This window comes from Parambassis ranga, chromosome 9 (genome assembly GCF_900634625.1).
Source record: "Parambassis ranga chromosome 9, fParRan2.1, whole genome shotgun sequence".
In the NCBI taxonomy this organism is placed as follows: Eukaryota; Metazoa; Chordata; class Actinopteri; family Ambassidae; genus Parambassis; species Parambassis ranga.
Window position 1 is genome coordinate 7,263,617 of NC_041030.1, and position 13,182 is coordinate 7,276,798.

At 42.5% G+C, this 13,182-nt stretch overlaps 2 protein-coding genes across 3 annotated transcripts; both read left to right on the plus strand.

The window, feature by feature from the left end:
• Window positions 1–867: 867 nt before the first annotated feature.
• On the plus strand, window positions 868–6,867 carry lztr1 (leucine zipper like post translational regulator 1). 2 transcript variants are annotated; one of them, XM_028414675.1, is made up of 19 exons: window positions 868–1,470; window positions 1,562–1,624; window positions 1,705–1,761; window positions 1,842–1,921; window positions 2,007–2,115; window positions 2,202–2,285; window positions 2,371–2,428; window positions 2,544–2,683; window positions 2,774–2,975; window positions 3,438–3,548; window positions 3,672–3,764; window positions 3,879–3,974; window positions 4,441–4,630; window positions 4,704–4,873; window positions 5,021–5,304; window positions 5,418–5,567; window positions 5,708–5,813; window positions 5,920–6,000; window positions 6,449–6,867. In XM_028414675.1, exons 1-19 carry the CDS (start codon window positions 1,319–1,321, stop codon window positions 6,563–6,565), a joined length of 2,343 nt encoding a protein of 780 aa, XP_028270476.1. In that variant the 5' UTR covers window positions 868–1,318; the 3' UTR covers window positions 6,566–6,867. The 2 variants fall into 2 exon arrangements, with proteins under 2 accessions (XP_028270476.1, XP_028270477.1); XM_028414676.1 differs by having other exon boundaries at window positions 4,444–4,630.
• Window positions 6,868–8,388: 1,521 nt separating this feature from the next.
• On the plus strand, window positions 8,389–9,051 carry cldn26 (claudin 26). Its single transcript, XM_028414961.1, has one exon. The coding sequence runs from the start codon at window positions 8,392–8,394 to the stop codon at window positions 9,049–9,051; it is 660 nt and encodes a 219-aa protein (XP_028270762.1). The 5' UTR covers window positions 8,389–8,391.
• Window positions 9,052–13,182: the final 4,131 nt, after the last annotated feature.

Genomic DNA, 13,182 nt, shown 5'->3' on the forward strand with positions numbered 1-13,182 from the left:
ATGAATAAGATGAGGTTAAATTACCAGGCCAGAAACTGTTGGAATTAGCCATTAGGAATTAAACAGCGCCAGAAGACTGTCCTGTTATAATAAGCTTGGGTTGCAGATAATACACTGAGGTCAATTGTCTTCTGTTGATCAGTGTTAGAAGGTTCCACTCACAACCACTGTGATTTTCAACTGTAAAAATAATCATAATAAAGAATCTTTAGAGAGTTTATATTTGTATTATTATTATTATGTAATAGATTGTTTTTATAGATGTATATTTTGGTATTGATATTTACAGTATTATTTATTAAGTCAAATTAAGTGAAAACAATACAAATGTTACACCTATAGTAACACAAATGCAGCAGTAGTTTTGAGTCCTTTTTCATTTCAGACATGTCAAAAGCAGGAAAACAACTGTTGGCTGTGGCTCAGGTGGTAGAGTGTCCACTAACTGGAAGGTCGGTGGTTGCATTTTTTTCCCCATGGGATTCATGAGTTCAGAGAGGACTTTAAACACAAAGAAAGACATCGAGAGTGGCCTTACAAAGAAAAGACTCCCAACCCATTCTACTTATGTTAACTATGTAGCACAAGGTTATGGTGGAATGTTTAATGTATTACATCCTCCCAAAGAATGCATTACCAAGGTACTACATGTGAACTGAGTTACTGATAAATGTCAGTAAATATAAATAGCCCACAAACTGCATCTACCAAAAACATCCAGTATGATAACTCAGCCACATATTTAATAAAGTTAAATGCACACATACCTAAGTGTTTACAGTCTGCCTTCTTATCCTCGTGGTTGTTTTGTGTTAGTTTTATTTATTTATTTTTTACAGGAAGTGAATCGGTCCAGCAGCTCTCTCGGGGGCGTGGTTGACCAATTGTGCTCTTTAATGACAGCACTCATGTTTTGCTAGCTTACTTTTTTGTGGCTAATACCTTGCTGGTACTTCGTTCGAATTGCGCACACACCAGCCGAAGTATTGGATCAATTAAAAAGGTATTTCAGTGTAACCTTAGCTGGTTTCCGTGGACTTTTTTTTACTCTTTTCACTTGTGCAGCGTAGTAGCAGCAAAAAAGCTAACTAGCTTGACAGGGCTAGCAACTGTATGCGGCTAATATTCGTATGTAGCATTGCTAGAAGCTAACCGCCTCTTACTTACTTAAGACGTATCTTAAGACGTATCTGCTCGCCCGAACTAGCGGTAATATAAGGATTAGCTCTGTCGCTTGAGGTCTGACATTAACGATGTCGCCAACTGAGGACGCCCCTGCGAATGAAAGGCTCTGAATTCAGCCGGATGAGTTAGCAAAATGTCCTGTAAATCAACTAAAGTGGCACCGAGTGTTGATTTCGACCACAGCTGCTCTGACAGCGTGGAATACTTGACGCTCAACTTTGGTCCGTTTGAGACAGTCCATCGCTGGAGAAGACTCCCTCAGTGTGATGAGTTTGTTGGTGCAAGGTAACATAGATGATAGATGATGAAGCATCTTCGATCATCCTGAACATTTCCTGTCATATATTCACCCCGAACCTCATGTGGTTTCACACAGGCGCAGCAAGCACACTGTTGTGGCATACAGGGATGCCATATACGTGTTTGGGGGAGACAATGGGTGAGTGCCACCAGTGACGGGTTATTTGTCCTTATTGTAAAGTACACTGTATCATAATACAACGCCGTGTCACCCAACAGGAAGAACATGCTAAATGATTTGCTGCGATTTGATGTGAAGGACTGCTCATGGTGTCGGTAAGACTGCAGCCTCTGCTGAACAGCACTGATGAGAAACATGCACAGTATGATGATTAAGCACCTACTTGTTTTTACAGAGCTTTCACCACTGGAACGCCCCCTGCTCCCAGATATCACCATTCAGCTGTGGTTTATGGCAGCAGCATGTTTGTTTTTGGTAACCTTATAAACCTTACTGTACATCCATTCTTTCCTTTCAGATTGAAGTGATGTTGCTGTAATGCTGCTGTGTTATATTTTAGGTGGCTACACTGGAGACATATACTCAAATTCAAACCTGAAAAACAAAAATGACCTTTTTGAGTACAAGTTTGCTACAGGACAGTGGACAGAATGGAAAGTGGAGGGGAGGTAATGTATTGTAGGATGTTTTCAAAACAAGAAAATAAAATCTGTGCCGATATTTATCATCTGTAACACCTGTTGTTCTGCTTTAGCTTGCCAGTGGCGAGATCTGCACATGGGGCCACAGTGTACAATGATAAGCTGTGGATATTCGCTGGCTATGATGGTAATGCTAGGTATGTTAATAATGTTTTTAATCACATCCATTTCCATACATTTATTGTATGAATGAGCTTGATTGATCGTGTTTTTTCTGTGTAGGCTAAATGACATGTGGACCATCAGTCTGCAGGATCGTGAACATGCGTGCTGGGAGGAGGCTAGTTTAATTTATTTCATCATTTAAACAGAACATTATTAAAACTTAAATTCAGAAATGTCTTGAAATACTCCCTTTGTTTTGATTTCTGTCTTTGTGCCTCTGTGTGCACCAGATCGATCAAAGCGGTGAGATTCCTCCATCTTGCTGCAACTTTCCGGTGGCAGTATGCCGGGATAAGATGTTTGTATTTTCTGGTCAGAGTGGAGCCAAGATCACTAATAACCTCTTTCAGTTTGAGTTCCAGGGCCACATGTGAGTAAAGGTTTTTCTTTATAAAGCTTAGTCACTCATCCTGCAGTTGGCAGTCACATCTGCATGGGACTTGCCCCTTTTTCTTCTCAGGTGGACACGTATCCCGACTGAACATTTACTTCGGGGCTCCCCACCGCCTCCTCAGAGACGTTATGGACACACAATGGTTGCCTTTGACCGCCATCTGTATGTATTTGGAGGTGCTGCTGACAATACACTGCCCAACGAACTGCACTGCTATGATGTGGACTCTCAGACGTGGGAGGTGATCCAACCCAGCCTCGACAGTGAGGTATGAATCAAATAATGAGGCAGAACAGTGTCGTTAGATAGAGAAGTTGATTGATAATATTACAAATGTTTCGTTAACTGAGTTAATTATTAAACAATAACTCTTTATTACTGTATTATCCTGAAATGCTGCCCTAGTTCCCCAAGGCAGCATATGTAGGCCTACTGAGGCTGCAACTATTTTCTGAGCTTTACAATAGAAGACAGACATTTGTAGTGTCGCCTGCTTGGCTCTTCTGGCTCTACTACACTGGTTTTGTCTTATACTGTCCAGCTCTGTGAAAAAGGATCACATATCTCACACAGCCTGACCAGCCAATAATCAATGCAAAGATGTGACCTTGACAGTATGTGCACAATACAGTATTTGTTTCAGTAGTGCCATTCTGCAGATTTTAGGGAGTGCTTCTGGACACTTTCTTTGCATCCCCCTACAGAAGCTGAATTTCTATCTCCTCCTCAGATGCCCAGTGGGAGACTCTTCCATGCTGCTGCTGTCATTCAGGATGCCATGTACATATTTGGAGGGACTGTAGACAACAACGTCCGCAGTGGGGAGATGTACAGATTCCAGGTATACGTGTATTCCAAACAAATTAGCTGCTGAAATATACAAACCATTCCTCTGAATAGTTTGCATCATTTGGACACTGTGGTCAAAAATCTCCATAAACAAGATCGCGTGTTTATCTTGCAGTTCTCATGCTACCCAAAGTGCACTCTCCATGAGGACTATGGCAAACTGTGGGAGAACCGTCAGTTCTGTGATGTGGAGTTTATTCTGGGTGAGGTGGGTTTTCAAAACGGTTTGTTAAACTTCATTAAAATTACAGGTGACTTTCACACCATCCACCCTAACATGTTTTTATCCATGGGTCTCACTCAACTGTTGTGCTGTTTACAGAGAGAGGAGAGGGTCTTGGGGCATATTGCCATAGTGACTGCAAGATGCCAGTGGCTGCGGAAGAAAATCCTGCAGGCTCGGGATAGGCAGCGACAGGTCAGAGCCATGCAGCAAGTATATTTTATTTCCTGTGAGACAGAGGACAGGAGATATTTATATACATTAAAACATACAAAGAAGAAAATATCGGTCAGAGGCATTTATAGCTCTAATTTACCTGTCACACACATCAAAAAAAAAAGAAGAACACACATTCAAATGCGATGAAATGGATCACCACATTCCCAGATTAAATCACTATGCAAATGTCAAAGACCTCTAAACTAAAGTAAGGTTGCTGTGGCAGTAAAGTAGCCAAATTAATCCCCTCTGTTTATTTGTAACTATTATATCTATAACTATTATAGTTCCTTCTGTTCAGAAAGCCACAGCAACATACGGACACATAACTGTTTTAATACAGCAAAACATTAAGGAAGCTATTATAACAATGATGTATACTCACATAACTATGTAAGTGTGTGACAGTAAAGAGAGTGTTGCATAATTTGCTTTCTTCCAGAAGACAAAGCAAGAAAGCAGTGAGGAGAGTGATGAGGGAGCAGCTGGAGGCCCAAGGGATATCCCAGCAGGCAATAGGCCCTCAGGCACACAGCCGCTGCTGGAGGTGTCCATCAGGGAGGCAGAGGCCCAACCTTTTGAAGTTCTGATGCAGTTTCTCTACACAGACAAGATCCAGTACCCTCGCAGAGGTAGCTCTTTCCTATTCTTTTTTTAATTCAATGGTGCCTACAAGATCTTGATTGTTTGTATATGTCTACGCAGGTCACGTCCAGGATGTTCTCTTGATCATGGATGTATACAAACTGGCTCTTAGTTTTAAGCTTTCCCGGCTGGAGCAGCTGTGTGTGCAGTACATTGAAGCATCTGTCGACCTGCAGAATGTTCTCAGTGTTTGTGAAAATGCCAACAAGCTGCAGTTGGACCAGCTCAAGGTATGTTCACCAAAGTGTTAAATACTGAATCGATACAAGCTGAAAACGTTGTTCTTACTGACCTCTAGTGGTTGAAGGGTATATTCAGTCCACTCTCATGTCACTTTGATTTCACACACTACTTTTACTATTTTTCTCTTTCTCTAGGAGCATTGTCTTAACTTTGTGGTGAAAGAGTCGCACTTTAACCAAGTGATCATGACCAAAGAGTTTGAGCACCTCTCCACTCCGCTAATAGTTGAGATTGTGCGGAGAAAGCAGCAGCCTCCTCCCAGGTTGTACTCAGACCAGCCTGTGGATATTGGGACGTCTCTCGTGCAGGACATGAAGGCTTATCTGGAGGGAGGCGGCCTGGAGTTCTGCGACATTATTCTGCTGTTGGATGGTCACCCACGGCCTGCACATAAAGCCATACTGGCAGCCCGATCCAGGTAGAGACACAAGTGGTTTTATGCATTTGTTTTTGCAGCCATAGCAAAGTAAACTCTTCCATTTTGCAATTTGGAATTTCTGCCCATCTGTTGACATTTTATATTTTCCCCAGTTACTTTGAGGCGATGTTTCGCTCCTTTATGCCTGAAGATGGTCAGGTGAATATATCCATTGGAGAGATGGTCCCGAGTAAGCAGGCCTTTGAGTCCATGCTGCGTTACATTTACTATGGAGACGTCAACATGCCTCCTGAAGATTCCCTGTATCCTTTCTAAAACAGTCCGCCTGAATTAAAAAATAAAATCTTGTCATGAATACAGTTTTAATTGTGTTCTTCAACTGATTTCACCATGTGAAAACAGAATGATAACATGTTCTATGTCCTTGACCCTTGATAAACAGCTATCTGTTTGCTGCACCATATTACTATGGGTTTTCCAATAACAGGCTGCAGGCTTACTGCAAGCAGAATCTGGAGATGAACGTCACTGTGGAGAATGTCTTGCAGGTATGCATCACCCAGGGGGAGCAGTGACCCAACTTGACAACTTTGTGCAGATTTTTTTCCATCAAGAAAATGTATCATTTCCTCTCTGACTTCTTCCCCCTCTCAGATTCTGGAGGCAGCAGATAAGACCCAGGCTCTGGACATGAAGAAGCATTGCCTCCACATTATTGTCCACCAGTTCATCAAGGTGGGTGGGCTTGTATCCGGAGCCCTGGGGGTTTGCTGCCCACTCACTGCAGCTGAGCTAACCCTCTAGTCCTGCCTTCTTTGCGGGAGACTTGACACCTTTGGCCTCCTAGTGGATCCGCCTCTTCATCTTCTACGTAGTGAGAAGACTGTTTACAGGCTAGACGGCTGTACAAGCACCTCATCGCACAACGACGAGGGGTCACAGTGGCATTCTCATTATTATTGTTTGTTATCCAAAGAATCAGCGAGTCCCTCAATTTTCACTTTGCTGGAGTGTTAGCTCTGCTGTTCAAATTTCTGTTCAGCTTATTTCTGTTGTCTTCGTTTTTGTGCATGAGCAATCAAGTGCTGCTTATTCCTCATTTTGCTCTGACTCATTGTCCTGTCTTAATTTATGATTCATTTTTCATTTTGTTTTTTTTTTTGTTTTTCTTCCCCTCCCAAAGGTATCCAAGCTCCCCAACCTGCGATCTCTCAGCCAGCTGCTGCTGTTGGACATCATTGAATCTCTAGCTACACACATATCAGACAAACAGTGTGCTGAGATGGGCTCCGATATTTAGGATGACTCCAAGAGTGGGGTCTCTTTTCCCCTCTCACAGAAGCCATAAATGCTGCACCTACTTCGAGTCATTCCCTCCACCCCAGCACCTCTTTTTGTTGGACCGTGCATGTCTCAGACCCCATGCAATAGATGCCTTTGAACCACACCGCATCAAATTGTTTCTCTCTCTTTGTCTCAAGTCAGGAGCGAAGGAACCAGATTCTAGCTCATGTTAAATAATATAAAATACTTTAATTTGTTTAGTTTGTCAATTATTTATTTTGTATGTGTTTTTAATCAATAAAAGAACATACATGTCTCTGTTCAGCCATCTAAATACAATGTAATCAAAATATATCATAAATGGATTATTTATCTAAATCTGTATTATGCTCAGCAGTGACAGTTAACAAGTCTGGATTAAGCATTGTAAGGAAACCAAATCATTATATGAAGATATGTAGAATGTATGTATGTTTAAATGTTACTGTTAGTGGCACACGTCTCTGTAATGCTAATCACCTCCTACCATTACTAACAGGTTTATCTACACTGTATACAGTAGTCATGTGTTTACATCAGCATGCTGTTATTAAATATTTACCCACATGGGTCCTGTGTTAAAAAGGCCTTAATAAATCTCACACAAAATGAGTCATGTATAGGTCCCTATTGTGCTTGATGCACCCTGAAGGCCTCACAGGCTTGAGAGTACTCCTGCTGTCAGCTCTGTTTGTCAAGAAGAGTTGTGAAAGCTGTATCTTGCTTCAAAACAAATTCATAAACACAGTAGAGTTCTCACAGAGACTGCCTGGTACAAATCTGGCATTCCTCTGCAGCCCGCTTCCATAAGCTGAAGCCATACACTTATGTGAAAGAGCTGAAGGTCAATCCGTGACCTTTTCAAATTAGCCGTGTCCTTCGTGGTTTCAGTTTCCACAGATCTATGGATGATAAGGTCAGACAATGCTCCTTGGTTTTCAGAGAGATCGTATGAATCTTCAGATTCTGTGTAAAGTTTGCACTTCAAATGAGGTCAATTTAAAAACTTCCGGAGAAGTGCACATCCATGTCCTATGGTTCCATTTTTGAGGTCAATCTTGTACATCTGACCAGAATAAGATTGAGAAAAATGTAAGAAAATGTTGCAATATTGACCATTTTTCTCAAAAGCATTTCTGTTGTGTTAATGAGACGGAGAAACCGTTGACCTAAAAGCAGAGGCAGTTTTCTGTGAGCAGGATACTGGAGCTGTAAGAACCCACAGTGGAATTCAGAAAGTGTTGGATGGTTGTAAGTACCATTGCTGCGAGCACAAAGTACCATTCATAGTCCAGATACCTGAGACACTTGGCAAATCAGGAGCTTCCCTTGTGATTTCTTTAGAAAGTAAATGCCAACATTAAAACAAATCTCAGTGACATCAGTAAAACAATTCATCTGAAATAATTATGACTTTAAGAGATCCGCTACGTTTCACAGCCAAGCAGAAACACTCAGGGCTCCTTTTTTGTGCCCATCCCCAGCTCTCTCATGTTTCATTCATTTAAGTCCACTTGTGCGCACTCAGCCCAGAATCCCACTGGATGTATCCAGTTTCAATTTTAAAACAGAGTTCATTGTTCACTCTGATGATATTGAACACTGAAACAAAACAGTGTATCTGTTGTCTTGCCACAGTCCTGGGTTATCTCCCACTTATCAGCTGCATTTTATTAAGGAGGCTGAAGAGGTGGGCTGTCCAGGTCTGTGCAGCAGGTGGGACGGGCCACAGAGTCTCTCTGGATCTCTAACCCTGTTACATTGACCTGAACGGTGGAATCACTGAGTCTGCAGAAGCTGAAGATGGTTTTTCTGACAACTAAAATGATGCAAAGGACTGCACTGTTTGTGACATTTGGGGGATTAGTCACATCTCTGATCACCACTTTTATTCCTCTGTGGAAGACAATGAACTCTGACCTCAATGAAATGGAGAACTGGTACTCCGGGCTTTGGCACACCTGCCTTTATACAGAGGAAGTGGGAATTCAGTGTAAGGCCTATGACTCTGTCCTGGGACTGCCGATGGACCTGCAGATCTCCAGAGTGCTGATGTCAGTGTCTATAGGTACTGGAGGTTTAGCTGTGTTGGCTGCTTTCCCAGGTCTGGACGGGGTTGGGATGTGTGCGGATCAGCCTGGCGTGAAGAGAGGGCTCCTGATCTTCGCAGGGGTGCTATCCTGGGTGTCCGGGCTAACCACTCTGGCTCCTGTCTCTTTCGTGGCCTACACAACCGTGGTGGAATTCTGGGACGAGGGATTTCCTGACGTGATGCCGCGGTGGGAGTATGGGGAGGCGATGTTCTCTGGATGGTTTGCAGGTTTGGCACTGATCATCGGAGGGACCCTGTTTTTTGTTGCTGTGTGCATGGGGGACTATGACCAGCAGCCAGCAGGCGTCCCAAACAGCTCGCAGGTGAAGCACAGGACAGCACAGCACTACCTGAAGACTGAGGTTTTATAACTTATACCATATATATATAACATATATATTATATATTATAACCATATGTGTTCCGGCTGCACAGTCAAGTGAACATTTCCAACAAAGAAATGTGTGTTTTGTTTGTCCATTGAAAACATTTTTGTCTCTGACTCTGTTTAGTAGATGCAACGGTGATGAGCCTGCAAAAAATAAAATAATATGAAATAATAAGCAGCAGTGGTAGTTTTTATTAATCTTATTTAATTCTACAAAAATCAGATTGGACAATATATTTTTCATATGGAAAACTGAGTAACATCAGCTTTATTTCTTCCTACATTTGTTTATACTATTTGCAATGATGTGTGTGACTCTGCTTTGATTTACAGCCGTACACGTTATGTTATTTCTCTTTGGTTGTAATTGTGCACTTTATTTAGAGGAGTTGACAAAAGTCAAATGAAAAGAAATGTCAAATCACACTGTGTACTTGACGTACTCGTTTACTAAGGAGCTCTGAATCAGCATAAAAAATGTTGTACAGGGTCTGTGAGCCCACTGCCAGGGCAGGAGTGAATACTTTAATAGGCGTTGCATTCCAGTGCTGCAGATCTTCTGTGTTGAGTTTCGTTTCTGGGAGGGACTTGGCACCCTCAGTCCCTGTTAATGTACCGTGCTGTGCACTATGAAGATCAGACCCAAATTTTTGTATGCCACAATAAAATACTGAGAAGTACTGCCATGTTTAACCCAATCTAATTACCTGCTGGCATCAGACTGTTGGTTTTTACATTTTATCCCTTGAATGATTCATTCACTCCTCCCAGCTGTTTTAATCTGGGTTTTTGGATGCTGCAGATCTCTCTCTTTTACTCTCTGGTCCCTGGAGAAGACAATGCCCCCCCCCCCCCCTCCACCGCACCCCAACCCCTTAATTCAATTACACAGAGTGATGTCTTAGTGATGTAAGGCATCCCTCCCTCCCTGCACTCTGGGAAGGCCTCAGCTTGTTGTGCACGTGCGCACCGCCCACCCCTGGCTCCTACTCCAACATGCTTTTACATGTGCTTGAACACATGCAGAGAGCAACACAAACATGCCGACAATGGCGTGCATGTGCATATGTCAGCTGTCAGAGCCCTGTAGAAACAGAGCTACTCAAAGGGGCCACTTCTCACTTGTTTTGCTCTCCTTTCAGTGTAAAAGTCTTGGCCTTTATCCTGTGTCACATCATCGTCTCCATAGAAACGAATTATCAGGTGAATGACCTTGTCCCAGCAGTTGTTTTTAAAGGGTGGGGTGTGGGGTGTGTGTGTGTGGGGGGGGGGGGGCTGTTCCAGGAATGGAAATATCTTGGGAGCTCATTTCTATAAGATTTAGTATACCTTTTTAATCCTGCTCACACCCTACCCCCCCCCCCCCCCCCCCCCCCCACTGAAACTGGGATTTACTGCAACAACTGCACTTTCACTCCTGCTGCACTGCTGCACTGCATTCATAGTGAGCGCTGCCTCAGTGGGCTACTTCTTTTTATTTCTCCTGCTGGTAAAATACATGCCACATTCACAATACTAACTTGCAATGCATGCAAGCAGAGAGCAGGCAGTGCAGTGGGGAGGGGAGCAAGTCTTTGATCAGGTTTAACTGGCAAGTCAGGTCTTTGACATCTGAAGGCTGAAAGGGGTCTGGACAGAAAAGGAGAGAGAGAGGGAGAGGTGGGAGGACGGTGAGAATTCATGCTGTGTTAGCATCCCCTCAGCAACTCCATCAATACTGCATACAGCTGAGAAACTGGCAAAGGTCCTCCGTGCTGCATTTTCAGGCTCGTCCAGCGAATGAGAGCAACTCCCACGACCGGTCCGCTCAGTGTGCTGCTGCTGCTGCTGCTCACACACACCCACCAGCACACTCATTGGAGCCTTTGCTGCATCGAGAGGCAGAAGAAGAGAGCGGAGGAGGGCACGAAGGGACACACACACACACTCTGGGAATACTTCAGTGACTAGACCCAATCCCAGAGAGGGACAGGACCGCGAGGAGAGTCGCGCTAATATGCTGCCGTGCTCCGCAGGGGAAGCTGGGCGCCGGGGAGTTTGACAGGATCTCAGTGCACCTGCTCCATGCACACTGGTGAGGTGATTCATCTGTTTTAGAATCTGAGAAAATGATCGCTTTTAATTCAACGTGTTTGTGTGATGATGCGTGATGATCAGACTTTCCTTCTGAAGTGATTCGCTGCATTGGAGCACTGTGGTCACAGACAGTACTTGTAAAGAAGTTGTTGGCTGAAGGCTGATGGTGCAGTTTAAGCACAATAAAACACTAATGTCACTTAATATGATCACTTCTGCCACACACATGTAAAATCACCTTACAGCAGTAACTCCTAAAAACAGATTCAGTGTTTTATATTCTTACTTGATAAAACCTGTTTATTTGTGCTGATTAAGTGGTCAATACCTGAATTGTTTCATGGAAGTGTAATGTACATCTGTCCTGTAAGGGTGTATACACCTCTCTGTAAACCTCAGCTTTCCATGACATCATGGAGAGGTTATCGCTCAGCAAAATGACCTGATACCCCTCAGCAGTGTTTGTGACAAGCTTTAGCTTTAAAATGCAGAATTGAGGGGTTTGGGGCAATTTAATGTGTTTTATTAAAGTCACACAAACTTCTTTGTGTGAGCAAACAACACTCAATAGCCCTTTAGTCTTCCAGAGCCACATGGTATTTACTGAATTCTTCCAAACACAAAGGTTTGTGATTCACATTGTATGTTCATATTGTGAAATTTATTTTAAAATATGCAGCCATTACATAAAGCTGCTGCCATTCAGCTCAAAAAAATATATACTTCATCACATAACACTGGACAAGAATGGTGTGAATGAACTCATGAAGCTGGACTGTGTCTCACACACACTAGAGCTTCTTAGTGAGGATTGTGCTAACTGTAATCCACACTTTCTTCTTTTATAGCGTAAGACACGTAGGCTGGGGAGTCAACAGAAGGCAGTCAAAACCTTCTTGGCATGTCTAACCACTCATGGATTGAGATTTTTCCAACAATATTCAACATGATTTTTTTTATTTACAATCACAGTTTTCAGAAATTTCATTAAGCTGACAATAAACACAGTAACTGAACACTAACAGAGCACATTACACGTGTCAACAGCTGCTTTACACAACCGCAGAATGATTCGTCAGGCTCGTCTTGTACTTCACAAACCAGGCAAACGTGCAGGAAAGAGGTGTGGTCAAATATTAGGCATTGTAAGCTGTCGTCCTTTTATCAGATGATCACAGCGCTCTAATCGTTAACCACAGGATAACCTGTCAGGATACCTGCCCGGCGAGTGTTTGAATGAATTTGTTGTTGGTGGATGAGCCAGTAAACAGATAATCTGGTTTTTCTGACCATCATCAATAATGTGTCATCATTGTTTGATTGTTCAAACCTTTGGAAGCCATATTCCTGTTATATTTTTGTTTTCCTTCATAGTCTGTTTATAGATCAGCCTCCTCACCATCAACCAGGAGCTGCATTTTTGCTAATTCTCCCCTCCAGCGTTCCAGTAACAGGTATTACATTTGTAGGGGAGTGAGTGAAACTGACAGCTTGTTTGCAGGCAGGATTATTAGCACTGCTTGGGGACAGGCCCAACAGTGAGAGAGCGGGATCTGCGTCATATGTTGTGAGGACCAAATCTGCTTAACCTACTTTACTTTTGCACAAAATATCTTGGGTATGCTGGAACTTCAGTATGGTGGGTCTCTGCCATCCAATTTGTTGTTCATCAAATTTTCAGTGGTGACAAATTATTAAAGGGACAACATGCAAGAAGAGACAACTTTCCAGACCCTGCTTCTTTCTGCAGGAAGTGATTTTATGTGGTGCTTTCTCTTTTTTTGTAAAAGGCACAACATTAAAAGACTCAGCAGAAACAAAATAAAGAGATGTAAACGTTTGGCATGAATGTTTGGAGAGCTTAGAAATTAAGCTAAAAATGGTCAGTAGGTTTAGTTTATTTTTGGGCCGTGTTTGTGATTTTACAGAACTTTCAATACTTTTCATACTCTTCAATACTTAAATTATGATACTTAAATTTGTCTTACAGAAACTTAATTATAATAACCCTAATTTAAAAAATACAGTGTAAAAGTAC

Coding starts and splice junctions, on each gene's coding strand:
- lztr1 (XM_028414675.1), top strand. CDS start 1,319: ATGTCCTGTAAATCAACTAAAGTGGCACCGAGTGTTGATTTCGACCAC. Junction 1,922..2,006: donor CAGCAGCATGTTTGTTTTTG/GTAACCTTATAA, acceptor GTTATATTTTAG/GTGGCTACACTGGAGACATA. Junction 6,001..6,448: donor TTGTCCACCAGTTCATCAAG/GTGGGTGGGCTT, acceptor CCCCTCCCAAAG/GTATCCAAGCTCCCCAACCT.
- cldn26 (XM_028414961.1), top strand. CDS start 8,392: ATGGTTTTTCTGACAACTAAAATGATGCAAAGGACTGCACTGTTTGTG.